The sequence below is a fragment of the Triturus cristatus genome, chromosome 4_1 (genome assembly GCF_964204655.1).
Source record: "Triturus cristatus chromosome 4_1, aTriCri1.1, whole genome shotgun sequence".
Classification (NCBI taxonomy): Eukaryota; Metazoa; Chordata; class Amphibia; order Caudata; family Salamandridae; genus Triturus; species Triturus cristatus.
Window position 1 is genome coordinate 551,493,994 of NC_140585.1, and position 25,172 is coordinate 551,519,165.

A 25,172-nucleotide genomic window follows, 5' to 3' on the forward strand; every position below is an offset into this window, starting at 1 on the left:
AATCTTAGTTCATTTAAGTCCTGTAAAAGAGCCAAACGATCTTTGATATCAAATGGTTTATTTTCCACCACTGTGCCTTTATATTCGAGATCAGGAACCCACATTCTTGTCCCAAATAGGACTTCATATGGAGTGACCCCCCCCCTAGAGAACTTCTTGGCATATTGTTTAATGAGCGTTGGACCCCATAAAGATGTTTGACCCACCCATCACCCGAACCTAATACTCTAGCTGTTATAGACCGCTTTATGTCCTGGTTTTTCCTTTCCGCAACAGAATTTCCCTCAGGATGTAATGGAGAGGAGTACCGCAATGCAGCGCCCAAACTGGCAATGGCTTCTTTGTAAGCCCGAGAGCTAAACGCAGGGCCCTGGTCAAAATGTAGCGTGCTTATTGCGTATGTGCCGATAAAGACTCGCAAATCTTTTATAACAGTTCGAGCGTCAGCCGAGCGCTAAGGCCACATCCATAGGAACCTTGAGCACGAATCCACTGCGACCATGATATATTTATGGTTACCATTCCTTGGCAAGGGACCGTAGTGATCCAGGTAAACACAAGCTAATGGTTTATCTGAAATTAACAAGGGCGTCTGTGCAGGACGTTTCACTTTAGAGACTTTCATCTGTTGGCATATTTCACATTCCAAAACATAGTTTTTGGTCTGTTTGTTAATGCCGGGCCACCAATATCTCTGTTTTGATAACGATACTATGGCAGAAACACCTGCATGGGCAGAGGCTAGCCCCTCATGTGCTGCTAGGATTAGTCCAAATCTACGTTCCATGTTTGGAATTACCCTATCCCCCACTCCAGGGATTCCAGCAAATGGAACGTTGTTCGCATCAATAATACACGAGTATTTGAGTGGAAACTTTTTAGGTAACGCTGCACCATTGCCTTTGCTTGAAGGATTGACAGCCAACAATATCTCACTGTCTATTCTCGTTTTTGAACTAATGATCACAGCTACGGAAGCCGTTTGCACAGCCCCCTTTGCGGCTTCGTCAGCCAATGAATTCCCTGCAACGTGAACGCCATCGCGTTGATGACTCAGCGTGTGTATCACTTGAGTGTTCTGTAGTCCGTTTCACAACTGCACTACTTGTTCCCAAAGCATTTTATGCTTGATTGTGCAACCTTTTGCATCTTTGAAACCATTAAGAAGCCAATTCTGTAGATATTCATTGTATGATTGAACATAGTAAAAAGAATCGCACACTATAAGTGTGGGGAATTCGCGATCCGTATTTTCAAGTGCCAATTTGAATGCTTGTAGTTCAGCTCGCTGAGCTGGACAATCTCCTAGAGATTGTGTTTTAGTGACCATTGGTCGGAATTTACCATTGCGCATACAACCTTTAACGATCGTGCATGCTGCACTGTAAGCTTGCTTACTTTCCGTAGCGGTTTGTGCTCATCCGTCAGTATAAATTATAAATTCAAACTGGTCAAGAGGGAGAATCTCAATAGGCAGAGGACATTCGTGTTTGTATTGCAGGAATGCTTGTGTTTTTAAATAAGCATCAAAAACATATTCAACATCCGTTGCAGCAAGAGAATTAACCCATTGTATCCATCTTGGATGTAAAGCTTTTGTATTTGGAATGCTCGCTTTTGTAACTGCCTCTAAGGCTGGTACCGGAGTTACGACAATAATGCGTTTTCCCTGAGCTAGAGCTCTTTCTTTTGCTACAGCGGTTTGAACTGCTGTCAGAATTTTTATCTGGCGAAGTGAATCGCATTTCCGCTTGTGTATACAAATGTGATTTGTGTGCAATTGGTACTTATTCACCTTCATTAAAAGTTAGGTAGGTAGGTGAATCTGCATTGACCCGAAATTATTCGGATCACTAAATTGCATGTATTTACGCGTATTTGAAAGTGATTTGTTGCCAACATGTCAGCTTGTAGTGAACGCAGGATATCTGTGTGTTTCTGTGTCCAATTATTGTTTTTGAAATCAGGTTTGATTAATTCGCAGAAAGGTTTAACCCTTTCTGCGTAATTTAGAATGTATGTTGTTCCAAAATTTTGAAAACCTGGAATCGACTGTAAATTTTTCAGCGTTTTTGGAGGTTGGAGCAGCGCACACTATTCTAAAAAGTTAGCTGCCAGGCTTTTGCCTTCACTTGAAAGTTCATATCCTAGGAAAAGGACATTGAGATGGGCAATTCTTGATTTTTTAAAATTGAATTTATAGCCCTCAGAGGCGAAGCCCAGTATAATGGTGTTCACCCTGTTCAAGTGCCTATCCAGGTAATCGTCTGTCAGATAGATGTCATCGACATATGACAATGCCTCGTCATCATACATTTGTAGTAACTCTGTTACTCTTGCTGAGAATAACCCTGGGCTGTTCTTGAACCCTTGTGGGAGTCGACAGAAGTGACCTTGTGTCCCCATTATTGAGAAAGCTGTCAAGTACCTACTTTCAGGTGCCATGTTTTGACAAAAGAAACCATTTGAAATGTCTAATGTGGTTTTATATTTTTTACGCACAATGTTATTCATTAATGCTGTACTGTGTGCATTTTGCACTGCAAATGTCTTAAAGCAAGTGTTCATGTGTCTTTAATCCAAAATTAGACGATATGTGTTGTCTGGTTTGGAGACAGGAAACAAAGGATTGTTCAATGATGAGGTGCATGTTTCAATCACCCCTTGGTATTCAAGTTGATCTAAGATCTCCCTGACCTGTTTTTTAGCTTCTTGCTTAATTGGGTACTGTCTTTGTGCAGTAGGTTGACATTTTAATTGGATTTTGTGGTGAGGTGAGTCCTCATCCCATCCTACATGATTTTTGTATAATGCTGGGGCCTGGGCAACTGCCCATTTCCTAGCATAAATATATTTTAAACTTATAGGAACATGGTTGGAGAAGGCTGGCATAACGATGTCTTCGCCATGTGGGCACTCCCTGACAAATTTTGGTGGCCAGTCCTGTTCTGCTAGAAGTATGTCATAACCCCTCGAAAGTTTTTCCCAAAATAGTGCTCTCACTTTTCTTGGTATGTCTCCCTCCATCCGGAGTGTTATTTCATATAACCTTTGTGGAGAACTAACCCTGGTGTCTACAGTCTCAACTGTGATGTACTCATTCAAGTCCACTATCTCCAGAAGTTCCTTCAGGTTCTGGCGAGCTATTGTTACTTCTGCTGCACTGTCCAGCATTGTCTGAGCCCATTCTCCGTTCTTGAGTTGTGTTCTCAGAATTTTCGGCATGTCTGATCTTCAGACCTGCAACCTTCTTAGTGAATTGAGGTTTTGGTTTGTTTTTCTGAATGTGTTGATCGTCTTTGGACTATACGTGTTCTTCTTTGTGATCTGACAGTCCTCTTCTTTCGGATGTCTGTGAAGATGTCTGAAAGGTACGAGAGGAACGTGTATCAGTATCTTGATAGCTGTCAGGTTTTTTCAAATTATCCCTATTCCTGAGGTTATACCTCCTTTCAGAGGGCTCCTTTTGAGGAGACTGTTATGTTTGGTACTTAGTGAAATGTTGTATGGGTTATGGCGCTTTAAATGTTACGTTCTACTGTCATGTTCTATGGTTGCTATGGCATGTTTTACAGAAGTGTTCCTTGATTGGCAGTTGTATGCTGGCTGTATTGGGAACACCAACGCTGCTCTTGTGCTCTGAATAAAGTACATGATTTACAGAACGTCATCTTGATTGCGGTGAATACTTTTGGAATACAACAGAGACCTACCCTAGGATTGAGAAGGTGTCTCTTTTGAATGTTGGTTGTTATTTTCCCACTACTTTTTAGAAGACGTAGGATTGTGTATAATAGAGTCCTTTTCAGGACTTTCAGACAGTTGTGGTTTAACTGGTTTTCCACTTAAACTGTCTCTGCCTAATTCTTCATAGGATTTTTCTATTATTCTGGGTAGTTCTTGTTGATGTTCTGTTACATCAAATTCCCTTAATCGTTGGCGGATCGCCATTGCTGCTGCCTCCTCTTTAATATTAGATAATATTATTGTTGAGAGCTGGTTGAAGTTCCTTAGTAATTTCATACCTAAATTCAGAGCAGACTCTGCCCCGTATTCATTTTGAATTTGTTTCAGGACATCAGGTATTACCGCAATAGACGGAACACCATGTGTTTTAGTATAGATGGCAGCAAAGACTGTGCCCCAAGTGGTGCAGTCTTCCAGATGTGGTGTGATCCCCATTGGTAAACAGATTGTTAAAATTCTGTGTTTCTCATAAGGGCTAGTATTAGGAAATATTGCTTCGGTTTGAGTATTTTTTTGAGCTATCCAGAATGGAATTTGTTCACGTTTTGTGGGCATTTTACCCATGACTGGGTGTAACGTCTGTGGAATAAATTTTAGTGTATTCTCCTGATGAGGGGTTTGATTTGGAATGGTTATTGGTGGTTGGACTGTTGAAGTCCGCATGACATATTGTACTAACTGTCTGTAAATCTTTATTAAATCTTTGAGTTGAGTGAGTAATTCATCGTCTGACATCTCTTCGATATCTGAAAGAAACATGTTAGTTAGATTCCTCACCTTAGAATATCCCAGGCATCAGGCTGGATCCGGAAAGATTTTTCGTCAGCAATACCCTTGCACGTCGCTAGGCGTCGTCTGTGGCTCTGCGTCCGTCGTCGGCGTCGTGATCGCTGGGTTGATGTCGTCGGAGTACTTAGACGCCGCCCTCGCACGCTGACGTCAGTTCTTCTTTTTTCCGCACCAGTAAGCGCCGATCCGGGAAGAGCATACCCTTTTAGTCACTTTTTCACTAAACATTTTTGAACTATTTTGGTTCTATTCTTGTCGACATCGACTCTGGTGCCGGTAGGGATGCCAGGCTTTAAGGCTTGTGACTCCTGTCACCGACTGATGTTGGTCACGGACCACCACTGCCGATGCCTCTATTGCCTTGGAACCGACCACGACTCCGAGTCGTACCTCGACTGCTGGGCCTTGACTTCGAAAGCTAGGCGGGAGCCGTCCCGCAAGCTACTCGAGTACCGGCAGTCGGCTCCGCGCCGCACAAGGTCCCGGTCGAGGAGGAGGTCGAGGGACCGGTCGCGGAGCCGTAGCCACCACCACTCGTCAGGGTCCAAGTATTCGAAATCTGGTAAGTCGAAGCACAGCAAGAAGTCGAAGAAACGACATCGCTCTTCTGACTCCCCTCGCCGGTCGCGCAACTTGGATGAGGGTTTGGGTGGCACCACCCGCGCGGCTTCGTCGGAGCCGCAGGGGTCCCGTCCGTCCCCATACCCTCCGGTCCCTGGGACTGACACGGCTCCGGCGGAGGTCAGTGCCTTCCTCATGGCCAGGAGGAACCTGGCTCCGCCGTCGACGCCTGCCGGCGCACCTTCGGGCCCCGCAGGCTCGACTGGGAGGCCTAGCCAGCCGGCGGCTCCGGCCGCGGCGCAGTCGTCGACTCCTGTCCTGACGCCGCAGGTCCCCGGGGGATCCTGGCCTGGTCCTGGTCGGGCCGGTCGACCTCACGACCCCTCCACCGGTGCCGACTCCTCCGGTGCCACCCCCGGACGACGCTGTTCCCCAGTTTAGTTCCAGTCCAGGCCCGGCGCTGCACCCGACGCCGATGGGTGGCAATTTCATCTTCCGCCCGGCTCCGATCATTCCACCTGTCTACCAGGAATCGGATGATGGTGACAACTGGGAGGCTGGCCCGACAGGGCCAGTTATCTCAGGACTGGGCAGACGAGCTGGGGGATGCCAGTGGTCTTGATACCTCCCCTGACACTGGCTTCATCTCTCCTCCGACCGAGGCTTCGGAAGAAGGTGCTACATTTTCTGTGGTGCTGCGCAAGGCGGCCGAAGCCCTTGGGCTAGAACTGCCTGCTGTGGCCGTGAGGACGAACCTCCTCACCGAAGTGCTTCAACCGTCAGCAAGCTCCTTGGAGCCCCTGCTGCAGTTCAATGAGGCACTCATTGACGTTCTCAAGGGCACCTGGTCCAAGCCCTCCACAGTTCCTCCTGTGGACCGGAACGTGGCCCGGCGCCACCGCCCTGCACCGGGCGACCCCAGTTTTCTGTCCCAACACCCTGCGCCCGAGAGCCTGGTTATCCAGGCCTCTACCTCCCAGACCACCTTCCCGTCCGCTCCCCCGGATCCGGAATCCAAAAGGTTATAACAGTTTGGGAAAAAGCTGTTCTCCTCTCTTAGTTTGGGGTTGCGGTCTATCAACACCACGTGTCTTTTGGACCATTACTCCCACTCCCTGTGGGATACGGTGGAGGAGGAGGCTTAGACACGACTTGCCCAGGCTCTTGCCGAGGAGCGGGATGCGGCACGGCATGCAATCCGATGTGGACTGGACACAACGGACTCGCTGGGCAGGGCAATGTCGACCACGGTGGCACTTCGTCGCCATGCCTGGCTGCGGTCCACGAGTTTTTCCGGGGATGTCCAGAGCACCCTCATGGACATGCCCTCCGATGGCAGTCGCCTTTTTGGCGACAAAGCGGATAGTGCGCTGGAGCGCTTTAAGGACTCCAGGGCTACGGCCAAGTCCTTGGGCCTTTCGGGCCCCGCGCCCGCGAACTTCCGTTTTTCGTCCCTTTATTGGCCAAGGAAGGGGCGACCCCTCACGTCCGACTAGCCACAGGCCGCAGAATCAACCGCCACGCGGTCACGGATTCCGCCGAGGCGGTACCGGGGGACAACGTGCCGGTCCGTTCACATCTACCCCAGCAGTATCCGCCTCAAAGCCCTCCTAGTCCGAGCTTTCAGGCCCATTCCACGCCAGTGGGAGGCAGAGTTCGCCATCACCTGCTCCACTGGCGCACCATCACATTGAACAGGTGGGTGCTGCAAATCGTCCGAAGGGGCTACTCCCTCCCCTTCGAGGCGACCCCTCCAGCCATGCCACTGCAGTGCCACAGAATTTCGGGGGATCACTTACAGCTTCTGCAGGAGGAAGTTACGGCCCTCTTGGCCCAGTGGGGCCATCAAGCGCGTTCCTGGTCCAGAAGTAGGTCGTGGTTGTTATTACCACTACTTTCTGGTTCCCAAGAAGGGCAAAGAGGGCCTACGCCCTATGTTGGACCTCAGGAGCGTCAACACCTTCCTCCGGAAGGAGAAGTTCAAGATGCTCACTGTAGCTCAGGTTCTGGCTGCCCTTGACCCTGGAGACTGGATGGTAGCGTTGGACTTGCAGGACGCTTATTTCCACATTCCCGTCCTGCCGGCCCACCAGCGTTACCTGCGGTTCAAAGTGGGCAAGGAGCATTTTCAGTTTACTGTGCTCCCCTTCGGCCTCACCAGTGCCCCTCGGGTGTTCACGAAAGTGATGGCAGTGGTCACATCTCATCTGCGCAGATTGGGGGTTCCAGTCTTCCCCTATCTAGACGACTGGTTGTTGAAGGCGGGCTCGCCCCAGGCAGTCAACTCCCACCTCCAGACTACGGCCGACCTCTTGCATTTGCTGGGGCTCTCCATCAATGTGCCGAAGTCGCATCTGAGTCCCTCCTGTAGGAGAGTAGGGTCTGCTTTCTATGTTCACCCCCACTTTTTGCTTTTGCTTTATTGGTTTTCGAATTAGATGTGGCTGTGGGCCTGCTAATCAGACCCACAGCCCTGCTGTTCTCTCTCTAAATTCATACTATGTACTTTAGGTGCATAACCCAATTGGTTAGGATCACCTTATTGGACCCTGTACAGTGTACCTTAGTTACCCAGGGCATAGGTGTACCCTAGGCCTACCAGGGGCTGCAGCATGTATTATGCCACCCCTGGCCTGGCCTTCCATTATGACACAACTGGCTGATCACTCAGCTGGGGCAAGGTCGTGTAATCACCCCTTGCTTAGGTGTAGTATTCCTATACCTACCTTATATATAGACACATGTGTACCTATCAGCCACTCCTATGGCAGGCCTTAACAATCCTGGAGGCAGAGTGCTTGGTAACATGTGAGATAGTGCTCTAGAATGAGCTGAGCCTGTCTGCAGCTTTCGGAACCATGTCCTTATAGCTGTTCTATGATATAGCCTACCATGTACTCTTAAAGTGCCTTATAATCTTAGACGGTTATGGTAACTATGGTTTGGCTTTATCAAAACATGTCGTGTAAGGTGTCTAACACTTTGGAATAATACCCCCATCCCCATTTCTGGTGATGAGGATATTATCCCTCCCTTCTAGAGGGAGAAGACATGTTGAAACCTACTTACCCGGTTAAAGTTAACCAGAGCCCCAGCATCACAAAATGGATGCTGCTGCCACGACACAAGTCTGACCTCCTGCTGCTGGGAGTGATCCCGGCACGGGAGGCTTGGACAATAGGTTTCCTGCACTGGGAGGTGCGAGCACCACCCCCGACAGGCCTTAGTGTATTGGGGCAGGGAGGGATGAAAGAAACGAGACGCTGCCTGGGGCACACAAGGTGTCCCATGCATAGTCCCGTTCAAACCGGTGCTGGGGCACTCCAGCCCCAGTCCTGGCACGAAACTGGACAAAGGAAAGGGGGTGTAACCACCCCCCTCCCAGGTCCCACCCATAAGGCGTGACCTAGCAGGCAACCCAGCCCCCCAGATTAGTATAAGTGTGGTAGCTGGGCCCCAGGAGATTAGATTATCCTGAACCTGCAACTTGAACAGAAACTCTGGACCTTTGACATTCGACGAAAGAAGAAGACTGAAGAATCTCCCTTGTGGCCAAGGAGTGGTCACCCTGTGCGGACAGGCACCATTAAGAGACTAACCCTTTGCTTTGCTGAAGTTCAACGAGGGACCGACTGCAGAGCCTGACCAGAGCCTTGACCCCCAGACTTCTCCGACCCTGATCCACATCCACAGCCGAGCTGAGATCCGTGGAGGCGACGAGAGACGTGGGACCGGCTACCTGGGAAAAGTGGCAAGTATCTTCCAGCGCAGCTTCTGAGGCACCCTCGAAGTTGTGCACCGGGGAATGAGAAGCCCCAACCCCAAGCACCATCTGCACCGAAGATCAGCCCCCCACACTCCACGAGTCCTGCGTGGGGCCCTTCTGCATTTTCCTGCTTGCCACGTCTGTCCGGTTGCTTGCCCGCTGGCTAGCAACCTTTGCGACGACACACCTACGATTTTCCACTGCTGGTTTGGCTCCTCCAGACTGGCTCCTGCTCCTCTGCAAAAGAGAAGCACCCCAGACCTTCCTGGTCTGCACCAGAAGCAAGTCCTCCATTCTTTGTGGGTTCCGCTTGCCAAGGCTTGGTGAGTCCTAGTTCGACTTCGACGCTGCCGACAGCACGAGCCTTCGTGGGACAGCTCGCCTCCTGGTCGTCCTCGACGTCTCCTGGTACCCGTGGCTGCTGCGACAAGCTTCACCCCTTCACCTGCAATCTCCCGACATTGCCTGGTTCCTTCCTGGTTCCACGTGGTCACTGGCTAGTGACCCAGACTCTGTCCCCTCTGCTTGCAGGTATCCTTCCTTCTTGATCCCGGCCTTGGGATCCACCGGACACTTTGCACTGACTGCCTGTCAGCAACTTTCCTTCAGGCATCCATAGAAGTCCACGACGAAACCCGACGCAAGTTCACACCTATGCACACGCAGCCCGTGGGCTAGGTAACTTGGGTACTTCGGTGCTCACAAGGGTATTTACTATCCTAGGGTCTAATTTCCGAGTCTCGACTTTCTAGCTATACCAGAAGTGTCCTAAAACTGCTTATTTCTGAACTGTACTATTTCTATCGATTATACGCATTACGCATGAGTGTTTCCACTCTGCACCTGAATCCTGTGGGCCTCCCACTTCCTAACCTTGGGTAGTATAGTGTAACCCCAGCGATTCCCTAGGCCTAGGCCTATCTTATTTCCGTGACAGTGGTCCTTATACCACTTATTTAGTATATGGTTTGTGTGGCCCCTAGGGCCTAACTGTATTACTTACCTGTGTGACTTAATGTATGCTTGAATAAGACTGTGTTGTACTTACCTCGAATCTCATAAAGAGTGCTGAGCGTTTGACTAGAATAAATACACTTTATTTTATATATATATATCTGTTGTGGTGTCCTTTCATTTGGTATTCAAGGGATTACATATGGGATAACAGCTGGCTTCACATGCCATTCAGAGTTTAGCCTAAGACTGCTCTTGTCCATGCTACCACTAGGATAGCTGGTCTATAAGGTTGACTTTACAACCAATCACCATAAGGGTTGTTTGGACTGATACAAGGTGTACACTAGAATTAGTGACATCATATATCAGGCCTACTTCTCACACCTCCTAGCAGCTCCTCTTCATCGCAGCAGTTCTGGACTCGGCGCAGTTTCGGGCCTATCCTCCGGAACAGCGGGTCCGGGATATTCAGGCTCTGATTCCCATCTTTTGGCCTCTATCCCGGGTTTCGATCAGGTTGGTGCTGCGGCTTCTGGGTCTGATGGCCTCCTGCATCCTGTTGGTGCATCATGCCAGATGGCGAATGCGGGCTCTGCAGTGGGACCTGAAGTTTCAGTGAGCCCAGCATCGGGCGACCTGTCCGGCCACGTCCTGATCTCGGAGGGCACTGCGAGACAGTTGCAGCGGTGGCTCACGGACTGTGATTGGGTCAGTGGCAGATCCCTCTCCCTACCCCAACCGGAGCACGTAGTAGTGACGGATGCGTCCCTCCTGGGATGAGGGGGACACATGGGAGAAGCGGAGATCAGAGGCCTCTGGTCTCCGGTGGAGTCCCGGCTCCATATCAACCTTCTGGAGCTGAGGGCGATCCGACTTGCACTGAAGGCATACCTTCCCTCTGTCCGGGGAAGTGTAGTGCAGGTGTTCACGGACAACACCACCGCCATGTGGTATTGCAACAAACAAGGCGGGGTGGGGTAGTGGACCCTTTGTCAGGAGGCTCTGCGCCTGTGGACATGGCTGGAACGTCAGGGCATCACCCTGGTGGTTCAACATCTGGCGGGCTCTCTGAACGCTAGAGCAGACGAACTCAGCCGCCGGTGCATGATGGATCACGAATGGTGTCTAAACTCGGACGTGGCGCAAGGCCTCTTTCGGCAGTGGGGAGAGCCTTGGTTAGATCTATTCGCCACCAAAGGGAACGCGCAATGTCAGAAGTTCTGCGCGTTGGAGTTTCCAAGGCGGCGCTCGCTCGGGGACGACTTTCGACGCGAGTGGAGTTGCGGTCTGTTGTACGCCTTTCTGCCTATACCACTTCTACCCAGAGTGCTGAAGAAGATCAGGCACGACTGGGCCCAAGTCATCTTGGTGGCTCCGGATTGGGCACGAAGGTACTGGTATCCCGAGCTACTCAGTCTGTCGATCGCTACCCCGATACGACTGCCTCTTCAGGAGGACCTTCTGTCGCAGCAGCAGGGGATGGTCCTCCACCCGAACCTGTCCAGCCTCCACCTCCATGCGTGGAAATAAAGCGGCGGCAGTTGATGCCATTTGACTTGCCTTCTGAAGTCTGTAATGTTATTCTGGCAGCCAGGCGTCCCTCCACTAAATCGGTATACGCCTGCAGGTGGAACTAATTTGTGGCATGGTGCACAGCAAAGGCTGTGGATCCCATTTCCGCCCCTCTTTCTGAGGTTCTCCTCTTTCTTCTTTCCTTGGCCCAGCAGGGTTCTGCTCTGGGCACCCTCAAGGGATATCTTTCCGCTATTTCTGCTTTCTTACGGCTTCCTGATCAGCCTTCTCTTTTCAAATCCCCTGTTGTTTCTCGATTCTTTAAGGGCATTACTCACATGTTTCCTCCTGTCCCTTTCGTAATGCTTCAGTGGGATTTGAACCTTGTTTTGACCTTTCTGATGTGCACTCCCTTTGAGCCACTTCATAATTGTCCCCTTCGTCTTCTCACTCTTATGACTGGTTTCCTGGTTGCCATCACCTCTGCTAGACGGGTGAGTGAGCTCCAGGCTCTCTCTTCTAAGCCTCCTTTCCTTTCTGTCCATCCGGACAAAGTTGTTCTCAGGACTCGTCCTTCTTTTCTCCCTAAGGTGGTAACTGCCTTTCACATCGGCCAGTCTGTTACTCTGCCCACCTTCTTTCCGCCTCCGCATCCCTCGAAGGAGGAAGAGAGGCTCCACCGTCTGGACCCAAAGCGGGTGCTGTCTTTCCATCTACACCGCACCAAACAGTTCCGGGTGGACGACCAACTCTTTGTTGGCTACTTGGGTGCTAAGAAGGGGCGGGCGGTGCACAAACAAACCATCTCTCGGTGGGTCGTTTTGTGTATCAAGGCCTGTTACTCCTTAGCTAAGAAGGAACCTCCTGTAGGGCTGAGGGCCCATTCCACTCGGGCCACAGCGGCGACCACTGCCCTGGGCCGGGGAGTCTCCTTGCAGGACATCTGTCAGGCTGCAACGTGGGCCTCACTGCACACGTTTGCCAAACACTATTGCCTGGACAGCCAAGTCCGGAGAGACGACTTCTTTGGTCGTTCTGTTCTGCAGGACTTTCTGGTGTGATCTCGGTTTGCAGACCCACCTCCGGGGTTGGTATTGCTGGGATATCTATTCTAAGGTGAGGAATCTAACTAACGTGGTTCTTTCAGATGAACAAGTTACTTACCTTCGGTAACGATATATCTGTAAGAAACATTAGTTAGTTAGATTCCTCACCGACTCACCCATCCTCCGATATCTAGGGTTGAGGTCATCCCTTTCAGGGCCCTAGAATTTTTTGGCACCAGTGTTGGTCTCTTGCATGGCTCTGCGTTTCTGGCGCGGAAAGCTATGTACAAGAACTGACGTCAGCGCGCGAGGGCGTCTAAGTACTCGACGACGTCATCCCGGCAATCACGACGCCGACGACGGACGCGGAGCCGCAGACGACGCCTAGCGATGCGCAAGGGTATTGCTGACGAAAAATCTTTCCGGATCCAGCCTGACGCCTGGGGATATTCTAAGGTGCGGAATCTAAATAACTAATGTTTCTTACAGATATATTGTTACCGAAGGTAAGTAAACTTGTTCATCAGGATGAGGTGTGTAGCCGGCTAAAATCAGCCATGTTGCTTCTGGTCTACCTAGTGGACCGAGCCTGGTAATGTGATTGTAATGTTTTAGGGTGCCTTTAAACCAGAGCTGATGCTCCTGGTATGTGAGTGGAATTTCAACATCCTCAAAGGGAATGTATTCCTCAGGTGGTTCATCTTCTTTGAAGAAGTGAAACACATGTGTTACTGAATTTGATTCTGGGAATGTAATCCATGAATAGAATACCTCTGTCTGAAAAGATTCATGTGCCTCTATCACAAAAACTGCTCTACCACCTCTTGGTGTTAGGCCATGTTTTACAAGTTTCGAGGGAACAAAGATAAGGTGCACAATATTTTGGAACACTGTATCCTTCAACGTTGAACAAATCAAACAGCTAATACATAGGATTCTCGTCCTACTCAGCTATGGCGGATATTAACCCTACCCAGTCCAGATGTCTTATGGAGAATTATGAGTAGGGGTCTCTAAGAAAAGCACGACTGAGTTATCTGCCGTTAAATTAGTGCCTTACCAAATGTTGGGCGCCATGTAGTGTAGTTCCTATTTCTCTTATAGGCTCTGCGCATTGGAATAATATACAATATAGTTTTTGCATTGGACTAAGGTCAGTATGCCTCTATCGAGTACATTAAACTTAATTACTTTGTGTGCCAGCTAACTCAGACGTCACTAGAAACTTCTCGAATAAACAAGAAGGGAGTAGTTTCTGACAACCGCATAAACATGACAACTTTGTTTCCCTTAGAATCAGAACGTGTGGAATGTCGTGGAAACAATAGATAACAGTTTCACTCAGTCAATCGTGCATGCTTAGTTTCTCCAGAGTTACACAGAAATAGATAGACGGGTGTTTCAATAAAAGGAGTTATTGTCATCGTGTAAGACGTATGAGCTGTTACAATGATTAGACAGTAAGCAAGATATAATACGCACAGCGTAAGGAGTAAGAAGAAATAATACTGCAATGTCATTGTCTTTTAGCTATGACATATATTCATACATATATATATATACATACATAAATAACACAGACTCAGGGGTGTGGAATTTAATAAAATATCTACTTGTCCATGGGGCAGGTTGCTTCATAAATCTACTTGTCCTGAAACAAAATCCACTTGTCCCTTTTGTGCCATGTAATGTGGCGACAAATTACGGCAGCAATCTCATTAAGCAAGAGTTCTGATAAAGCCTCTCTAATTATGCTAGGGCTTGTACCATAGTAGGGTTTGAATACTAGCAATTCCCTTATGTTGCTACGTTTCTGCAGGTCTACATACTGGAGCTGAAGGTAGTGGTAAGCAATTGTTCAAGGGTTGGAAGGCCCTTTGGAGTCTGTGCAAACCTACTAATTTGCTTGTTTTAAGGGTTTTCAACAACTCTTTTTTAATCTTTTCCCATACTGAAAAAGGTTGGAAATGTACTCCTGGCAGTGGCCGATGTAAAACTTCTTCAGGGTTGGGAAAAAAGTGGTTGGAGGAAAAGTGAACTTGAAACATTCAGATTTTCACATGAGCAAATCTACACAAGCACATTTGCTCATGCTAAAATGCAGTTCACAAATATTACAGTACTATTTCTTGGCATACTTCTGTAAATTCTTGTGAATTCACGGAGACTATATATATGCACTTAATGCATGGATATATACCATGGATGCACTTTTGAGACTTTCTTTAATAATTGGGCCTCTAATTAGGCCTGGGGTTAACCATGACCTTTTGTGTTTAGTAAAATTATGTCTCTCTCTCCTTCTCTCGGTCTATCATCTTGCTTCACTGTGAGTACCAGTATTCTGCTCTATTACAAGCAGCATATTGGCAAACAAAGTAGTTTTGTTCAGAGCCTGGAAGTGTTGTGGCAATGTGTGCTTTTTGAGACGAAAAACAGTTTTTTGCTTTTGCCAATGCTTGTTAGAATGGTGAGTGCCCTGCAGCACCCACACAGATAAGGTTTTACAAAAAACAATGCCTAAACAAGTCACGCATTGACAAAACCAAAAGCCTGACCACCAATTTCAGACCTACTGGCTTTGCCAATACCAGTTTATTTTTGTTTCCCACAATCATATTTTAACTGGTTACACTGATTTTCCATTATGAATATTTTTGGGAAATACAAGCATACATCAACATGTGACTGAATGATGCTGCAAAGATATAGTACCTAAAATCTTACAGTAGTTTAGCAAAATATTTTTTCCTGCTTGCATTTTTTTGTGAACATTTTATTTTGAAAGCAAAGAATCATCACGGTTGCTTTCAAGCTTCTGCAATTATTTGCATATAATCAGAGAGCATTCTGGGAGCATTATACATAGCCTCATATTACTAACTTTGAAAACGTGTGTACACGTTTATACTGGAACCACCGTCAGTAGTGCAGGAAGAGCTGACAACATTTAATTTTAGTGCTCACCCTAATAATAAAGGCTTTGCATTAATGAACCATAAATACAAGTTTGAACAGTGTTAACACATGGACACACATATTACCTTAACTTTAGATAATGCTCTTCCTTGAGCCATAATGTGGTATTGTAAACTGTCAGTTAAAGGGTTTGTGCTAAAGGGGGTTGGGCCTACTTGTTCCAAGGACAACATAGACATTAAAACTTGTTGTCCTTGACCCCAAACAATATGTCCCGGGCGTCGGACTATAGGAATTCCACATCCCTGACAGACTAAAAAGTGAATACTCGTCTGATGCTTCTAAATAGTTGTACCCCAGTGTACCTACCCTAAGTGTAGCACAAAGTAAGAAGTAGGAGCTGTTTTCTGTAGTATGGTATATACTAAGTTTATAGGTGTATGCCAAGAGTCCCTCTAGGTTCTAGTCAGCTCCATACCTTAGAATGAGAGAGGTGGGAATCTCTTTCCTGGTCTCACACTCTAACACCCCGCGAAGGGAGTCAGAACACTGGAAGCTGGAACTGCGAGCAGGGATGACCGCGTCTGGTCAGTGCGTTTCTTCTGAACTTGCCGTGGCGAGCCGTATCGAGCTGTGTAGGCTAGTCGAGCTGAGCCATGCCGTACTTGCCATGGTGAGGGAAGGTATATTTTTACCTGGAAGGTGCTTAGGAATGCTAGCATTGACGTAAAGTTTGGCACAGGAAGACGTCATGAATGATCCCCTAAGGAATAGTAGTTCATGCATAATTGATGAGTTCTTGGAGAAATCAATAATCTTAGCTAGGGAAAGTCCCGATGGCTTACGGGTCTGGTTTCTAAGAACTCGTTGTGACGGTGGGATGGACGGATGTAGGTGACCATGTCTGTATTTAGATAGCATGGCTAATGCCTAAATAAGGACTTGGATTCTATGCATAAATAAGGGGAATACGAATTGTGCCTATATAGGGACATGATTCAGGGAATCCTATGTACGGGCATCTAAATCGAAACATAACACCACAGTTTATCAAATGATTAGCAACTCCGAGCAGGAGAAAATATCTGTATGGGAGGAACAACGTTCATCCACCATGGCGCTGAAAGAATCCTCGCTTATGTTATCCTAGGCCTTGCTGGGCTGGCCCAAACCATGTCCCACTCACACTTCTTTGTGTGCTGATTTCCCCAGCTAAGGTGTATGTGTATTCCAATATTTCTATGCTTATATAATGTACTTTGCTGCCAACCGTATATTTATTCATAAATAGTAAACAGTAAAACAAACGACCTCAATATCTTCAGTCCACTAAAGAGGAGGAGACAGACACGATCATTTTCTTCCCCCAATACAAGTCGCGAGGTCGAGCAGACATCTTAAATAGAGGGAACGTGCTACGGCTTTTGCAAGCCATTCCAAAATTAGCCAACATTAATACTTCCGACTTACTTTTTGTAACGTTTTTGCCAAATAACAGCCTGCAAAGCTCCGAAGCTTCCAAAACGCCAGGGATAGCTAGTAGAATCTTTCAAGAAAGAAAAAGACTTCAAAGCTGGGATGTTATCTTAAAACCAGTGCCAAAACCACTATACCCAGTTCCATTTCTAACTATTGACACCAGCAGTCAATACAGATCCTCTACCTCAGTCCTATGGGGAGCTAGGGGCCGCTCCCCTACAGAAGGTCAATTCCTTCCAACGGAATCCACATCAAAGAACGAAAGACAGGGCTTACAATGCACAATACTGTTAGTGCAACTAAAATGACATTGGATGCCCACTCCATGAAACTTTCGACCGGGTTATAATGAAGTTAATATATGTATTTGGAATGTCAATGCCTAAACTCCAAACTAAGCGATTATGACTTCTTAAACTATCTCAAATCTTTTGACATCCTTTTACTCCAGGAAATCTGGGAAGATAAACCCTTTGACTTACAAGGCTATACCTCCAGTTTCATTCCGGCCACTAAGGGATCTGTTTTGGGACGCCGCTCGGGGGGTCTACTTTTCTCCTCTTCTATAACAAAAATTGAAGAAACGCTTCCCTTAAAAATTCAGATGACCCCTCCAAGCTGCATTCTGGCTTCAATAGTTAAGTTGATCTTTAACCAGACTGTTCAGAAGGTAATAATAATAAACATTTACTTACATCCCAAGCATAAACTAAAGGCAGCCAAGGAATTGATCAAAGAAGTAACAAGAGTAATGGAAGAAGAGTACATAGATAACGTCATCTTGGCTGGAGATTTTAACATGCACCTTTTAGGAAGCAATCAGGATGATGATTTTATACAAGACCTGACTGATGCATGGGGAATTCCGACTCAAGGTCTCTCGAAGAAAACCAAATCAGTAAAGAGCTCGAACAACCTCCTCTCGGAATTAGAGTACCTAAATTTGAGAGCAGTAAATGGTCGTCTCAAGGGGGACAATCCTCCGGCACCTACATATCATTCAGCCAAAATATCCTCTCACTTAGATTTTACATTTGCTACTTTATCCATGTTTAACAAGATAGCCTCCTTCCAAATAGGCAACAATGAACTTAGTGACCACATGCCACAAGAAATGAAAATTCAAGCGATTTCAACTTTATCTTTGGAGGCCGATAAACCCATTGTCTCGGTAGGAACAACAAACCTTAATCATATAAGGTGCAACTCAACAAATATAGAAGCAGTATCAATTACAGCCAAAGATGTCCTCAACCAAGTACAGGATAACACAACTCAACCATTGGAAAGCTGGGAGAAATTTGTCTTGTCCCTTGGAGATACATTTCCAACCAAAACGGGTCAGAAACGAAAGAACGGAAAAGACCCGCCAATTAAGAATGTAAGGAGCCCAGATTCTAAGAAATTGAAACAAACAATAAATCAAGTATTACAGCAACTCTGGAAAACACCGGGAAATCAGAGCCTGCAGCATTCTCTCTGTGACTCAAAGGCTCAACAAATTTTGGGCTAAACTCCTTTACGATGCAAAACAGAAAAATAGTGCCAAGTTTTGGCAATCTGTAAATAAATGACACCGGCGAACCATCTCTGCATCAACTCTCATATTACCGAAGCGGCCTGGGTAGACTTCCTCTTTAATCATTTTAACGAAACAGAGCAAAAAGCTACCCCACCCGTACAACTGGGAATTGAGAGTTTCAGCAGGACTGCAAAGGAGTTGATAAAACAATGCCCACCTTCACCAGAGGCAAGGGAAAGAACAGTGTCAATCTAACAACAACGGGTAATACATTCAACTTCTGTGCAAAACGACACATTGAGATTAGAGGAGGAGCACATCAGCCAGGCAGCTCAACAGATAAAGAAACAAATAGCAAGGGGAAGACTGGTTGGAGCTGCTGGCCCTCATGGCATCCCGCCAATGCTGTTAAAAAATTATCCGAACTATTGGAGCAACGTACTTGCACCAGTTTTTAAGTGCGCAGCTAGAAATTTCACAATTCCTGTGTCATGGAGAGGCTCAATCATAAGCCCAATTTATAAACAAGGTGCGAGGTCTGTGCCGAAAAACCACCGCATGATAACATCGAGGCAAAATACTATGCGGGGCTCATCTTAAATGACCTAGCCACTTGGGCTAATGAGAATCATATAATCCCGCCAACACAAACAGGGTTTCGGAAAGGGCAAGGCACAATAACCAACATAATGGCACTGACCTTGCTCATGGACACAGCTAAACAGGGAAAATACCCATGTTTCTTTGTTTCATAGACTTTGTAGCTGCATTCGACCATGTTGACCGATCAAAACTCTGGCAAAAACTGGACGGCTGGGTGATACCTTTCCCTCTCCTAGACCAACTAAGGAACCTGCATACTAACTCATGGGTCAGGATAAAGCTTGGCCAAGTTCTACATATATCAAAATAAATTCCTACCACAAAAGGGCTAAAACAAGGGTGCGTTCTAGCCCCATTGCTTTTCAATCTCTTCTTAGCGGGTCTTCCGGGGGAGCTAAACAGATGCGCAGCCCACGCACCAAAACTAGGAAACACGACTCTGTCAAACTTGTTATATGCGGACGACTTAGTTCTGATAAGTCGGACCCCATTTGGACTTCACAATCTATTGAATGTAACTCATAGATTCTCACAACAAAATGCACTAAAAATAAACTTCAACAAAACAAAAATTATGGCAGTCAACTATCATAAGAAGAAACATCTTAATTGGTTTCTCGATGGCCATTGTTTGGACCAAGTTGCCACTTACAAGTATCTAGGGGTAATACTGGATCAAAATAACTCATCGAAACCGCAAATAGAATCCTTGCGGAGAAAGGGGGTAATGACCTATCTACCCATAAAGTCACTGAAGAAGCTTTTACCGGACCTGACACTCGACCCTTTGCTAAGGGTCCTGCAAGCTAAACTTCAGCCAACAATAACTTATGGGAGCGAAACGATGAAGGGAAAAGACGCAACAATCTTCGACAATATAATATCCAACTCTTACAGAGCGATCTTTCAACTCCCCAGAAACGTCTCCCAAGCGCAAATACAGTTGGAATTTGGGCTTCAAAAACAGATATGGAAAGAAGGAGAGCATTTGTGAAATGCTGGTATAAGATCATAGGTGATGATGAAGGATCCCTGAATGACCAACTCTGGATGGAACTGTCTCACTCAGGAAAATTGCCAGCAAGTGAATACCTCCAGGAATCCATTAACCATTTAGGTCTAACAGACTTGTGGAACACCTCAATAAATCATTTCTCTTTTAAAAAAGCTGTAACAAAGGTAACCTGCTATTTATCTGCTATAGAGGACAAAAAAGCATTAGCCAAACGATCTCATGGCTGGGTGGTCCTAAATACATACAAAGCACTTGAAAATGGGAATTAAAATCAATACCAAGGAAAAATTCCTAAAACTCCGGCTGGGGGTTGGGCCCTTAAATCAATTTCTACCTCCTTGGGAGAGAAAAGGAAGAGACCAGTCTTGTTGTTTATGCGGCTGTGTTGTCGAGGATGGTATCCATGTTATATGCATCTGTAAAAAGCTAAGAGACATTTGGATAACCTTGCTAAAACCAGTGTTTAGACAGTATGGAGCTAGGTCTTGCAGACAAGCGGTAATGTGTTTTAACCCAGAGATAGTGCAGTTAAACTGCCGGCTAACTAAATTCCTTGACATAACCGCAAAAAGATCGAAACACCGGTCTGTGTTGGCCAAGGACTAATCACTACAAGGACAGACATAATTTCTACAAGAATGGATACAGTTGAAACAAAATTTATAGTCTAACATGAGCAATGCGCAGAAAGTTTTAATAATTGGAGTATTTCCTCCAATGACTTGAATGACTTATTTATTCTTATTTACTTATTTTTAGTAAATGCCGGGTTTTTAACAATATTTTATCATAAAAGTGTAAGATATTCTATTTTAAAAGAATTAGTGTATGCAGTGGTTTTAATTAATCACATATAATAAAATAAACTTCAAACTATTCATAAATATGAATTTCAGTTCTATATGTGCTCTCTTTTCCGTTTGTTTATATCGGTTGTTCTACTCCAAAGTAAATTGCCATAATGTAGTGAAAAGTTACTTTGGTTGTTGCTTTTTGGCTGCTACTTCAGTCTGGCTAAATTGGTATAACTTCTGTTAAGAGTAACAATTCAGCCCCAGAAGTATGATTGTACTAGTATCTTACATTTGTATTACATTTGTATTGCAGTTGTTAACTAACATATTTCCTTTGGTTTTAGGTCAGCAATAGTGCTTTGTCAGAAGAAGCTGTTCTGGGCTTTGAGTATGGAATGAGCATTGAAAGTCCAAAGTTGCTGACAGTTTGGGAAGCTCAGTTTGGAGATTTCTTCAATGGCGCACAGATAATATTTGACACGTTTATCTCTGGAGGTGAGAATTAAACCGAAATAAGAGGTTCTTAATAAGTTTAAAAAACATTATTGGCTTAACTGGCATTACTGGTCACTTTTAATGCACATGTATGCTTAGCATTGAATATGATTTATCACTGCAGGCTAACGTTTGCTGTGTGTGTTTTTCTAAAAACAAATAAAGGTATTTTTTCAAAGCCATCTAAAATGAATGTTCAAAATTTGAATGTCATTAATTGCTGAAGTTTGCCTTTTAATTTTTTTCTGGCGATTGTCCCTACCTACTTGTATCTAAGCTGAACATTTAAATGTAGGTGGTTGGAACACTCATTGATATAAACGTTTGTTCTAAACAAAAATAGAGACCTGTACATGTATAAACCTGGATGCTGTCCCTGCTTTTACTATCTGGGTGCTTTAAGTCGCACAACAAAATGCTAATTTATGTCATGACTCATAGTCCCTACCCACTGAAAACATGAAATTACACATCGAACATATTGAATAAAACGAATGCAGATATTAATTATGAATTGGTATAGTGTGCAGAGGCATGACTCGGTATGTGACGTTACCCTTTGGTTTGCACAACCTTGTAAACTTAATTTTCCTTGTCTGATGCTTGTTTTTTGTAACCTGTACTGTTGCGTTCTAGATGCCCCTGCCCTGGTGCATAGCATAAACCAATAGAAGGTCAAGGATGCAGGGAAAGGAACTGAAGTGGAAAGAGGATTGAGGGGCAGACCTGGGAAGAGGCAAGAAATCAGAGTGTGTTCAGGGGTAGACCCTGGTCCTGTATAAGCCTGCTTTTGTTAAAGTATTAAAGCAATTCAGGACCATCCTTCCCCTCTTATCGCTTAGGTCATATAGACCAGGTATTTCAGTTGCTGTATCTTATGTGGTAGGTCCAAGTTTCTTAATTGGAGTATACTTTTGGGCAGCTGTTGTGGACCATGAAGAACTGTTGGTCTTTTAAATTCAGTACAGAGCTTTGATACTGCATCATAGATCACCATTAATATAGCATAATACTGCATTAAATATTTTTACGCACCCAGAAGTACTGAGGGACTTGAACAGTTAGGCATTAAGCAGTAACTGTCAGCATTTTTACCTTACTCTTCTCTAGCCACAAAATCACATTGATTTAGAGCAAAAAAACACAGAAGGTATGGGAGGTCATTTGGAAAATATATATTCCACATGTCATTCTATATCACCAGACAGTCCATGATAAAATATGTCTAGTGACTGAACAACCTAGGTCGAAACAGCCATAGTATCAAACCTATATTTTGTATGCAGGTAAAGACAAAACACCTCGAGTGAAGAAGCAAGAAGTGCTTTTAGGAAGTATTTCTATATAAAAATAGATGGGAGCAGAGTGCAAGGATTCCGAATCCTAGCTCCACATACAACAAAACTAGCTCACTGTACCGGTCAGTGCTCTGTGTTCTGAGATACAGGAGGGCCGCCTGTCAATACTGCCACAAGCAAGGACTTCTTTTTTCTGTAGCCACTATGTTGCATAAGGGCCACTAAATGGAGGAAGATCCGAACAGCCTAATAAGCCTCCAGGCATGAAGACAAACTCCAAGTGAAAAATAGTAGAGGAACCTGGAACTCACAAGCCCAAACCCTAACTAGATGAAGACTGGATCCAAGTGCAGTAGGATCGGCTTGGAAGATTGGAGGTGGGATTGCCAATATGTAACAAATTGGTCCATTTGGGAGGTCCAGTACGATTTTAAAATCGCCTTCCCAGAGGATCGTTTGTGGATCAGCTTGTAGTATCTGAGTATATTTCTGCATATAATGCAGAGTTATCCTTCTAGGGATCGTATACATTCACAAAAGTGAATGCCCCTGTGTGGGTTTGCGGCTGAAAAACTATGTAGCGCCCCTCTGCACATATCATGATTTGAGAATGCCTTATGGGTACCCCTTTTATTATTAAAATTGCCACCCTGCAGGTGTACAATGAGTATTACGCCATGTATTTAGAGTCAACCAAGTAAGCCCGTAATCTCAATTCGGAGTGCTTCTTAAGGTGTGTTTCTTGCAGAAGTCCTATAGCAACAACATGTCAATTCATATAGACCAGTACCTGCCTCATTTTGCAGGATTTGTTCAATCCACATGCATTCCATGATAAGTTTAGGAGCCCACATTTAGTAAGCATTGTGTTAATGACTGTAGCGAGTTCTACAGGTAGCAATCATACTATGCATGAGCCGGTTTTCCATAATGTTTCTATGTATTTATGAAGCCTAACAATATTAACGTCTGCTTTATGTAAGCTGCCTATGTAAAGATGCTCCAAACCCCCCCCACTCCCCCGCCAAAGGTTTGGTACCTCAACATGCCAGAGACAAAAACGTCACCGTACCCTGTACACAAACTTTAGTCTCAAAGTAGCTATCTGTGTGGTACAGCCACTGGGGAGCTAGATTGCAAGGTGAAACCAATTTGTGCGAACTGTATGCCAGGGATCTTTATATTACAAGCTAATCAGACAAGGACCGAAATCAGCTGTTCAGAGCCAAAGGCCATAGGTGGCCAAGTTCAATGTTCCTTCTGATTAAACATGTTCTTCGTCTTTGGAAGCTTGGGAGGGTCAATTATATATGTGATAGTGCCCATATAGTTCTCATATTTATATATATATATAATGTTCGAGGCATATGAGCTGCAGATTACACACTTGTGCATAGATCGCCATCTGGTGTTGGGCTCGGATGTTTGCAGTTTGTTTTTCCTATTGGAAAGTCTTTGGAAGTCACGTGGTAGGTGACTCCTCCCTTGGATCGTATTGCGCATGGGCTTCGGCTCCATCCTCAGATTGTTTTTTTCCGCCATCGGGCTCGGATGTAATCTTCGCGCTCCGGTTCCGAACAGCTTCCAGTTCGACGATCGACGCGCAATCCTCACCCCAATTCGCGGTATTGTTTCGATCATGATATCCCCACTCGACGCACCTCTCATCGCCAAGACCTTCGGTTCCAGTTGTTGACGGCGGCCTTCGGGCCTACCCAAGCTCCGGTCCTGGCTAATGGAAAGGACTCCATTTAAAAAGTGCCCTCGATGTGGGTCCAAATTCCCCCACACCGATCTCCACGAGGTATGCAATCTCTGCCTCTCCCCTGAACACGAGGCTCAAGACTGTCCGGCGTGTAAATCCTTCCGGTCCAAGAAAACTATTCGGGACCGAAGAGCCAGAAGAACCATGGCACACTCCTCGACGGCGATCCCGGACGACATCTTCGGGGAAGGCGTCGACGCTCCAGAACAACACACCGACGAGGGACTCGTCAGCGCCTCCGAAGCGGACGATTCAGATGTGGAGGACATCACTCCGGCACAGAGGGTCGTGAGTACTAATCTACCCCCACCCACACCCTCACCGGCACCAAAAAAGGCTTCGGTCACGCCTTCGGGCCTAAGCAAGACTAAAGACACTGCTTCCCACACCGCACCTTCGGGACCGGTAAAGAAGCCAATTAAGCCTTCAGGCAGCTCGGGCTCGAGCCAGCCCACCGTCGGAGCCGATAAACACTCTTCGGCACCGAAAAAGAAATCGGCCTCCATCTCGACACCGAGCCCCACACCGAAACACTCGGGTCGAGACCCAGCTCCTCGGCACCGACCCCATCTTCGGTACCGACAAAAGCACACAAGGCCACTAGCACCGACACTTCGAAGCCGAAATCCATCTCGGCGCCTACTAAACAATCGGAGCTTTCCAAGCATGGTTCCAAACAACGAACCAACACCGATAAACCTAAGAAACCAACGGCCCGACGCCGACGGACCAACCAGCCTCTCCAAAACTATTCGCACCGAATTCCTTACAAAAAACACTAACTAAGGATCCCAAAACTGGACATTTGATGCTCTCTATCAAAAAGAGACAGTTAGAGAAACCTGCTCCGCCTCCACTTCCAAAAAGGAAGGACTCTGCTACCTCCCCTTTCAGACTAACTTCC

At 46.1% G+C, this 25,172-nt stretch overlaps 1 protein-coding gene across 1 annotated transcript in view; it reads left to right on the forward strand.

The window, feature by feature from the left end:
- DHTKD1 (dehydrogenase E1 and transketolase domain containing 1) overlaps window positions 1–25,172 on the forward strand; it is a 1,328,309-nt gene that overhangs the window by 716,620 nt on the left and 586,517 nt on the right. Inside the window, exon 11 of the mRNA XM_085652869.1 lies at window positions 21,055–21,205. Within this exon, the coding sequence (XP_085508995.1) occupies window positions 21,055–21,205 (151 nt within the window). The remainder of the gene's footprint in view (window positions 1–21,054; window positions 21,206–25,172) is intronic.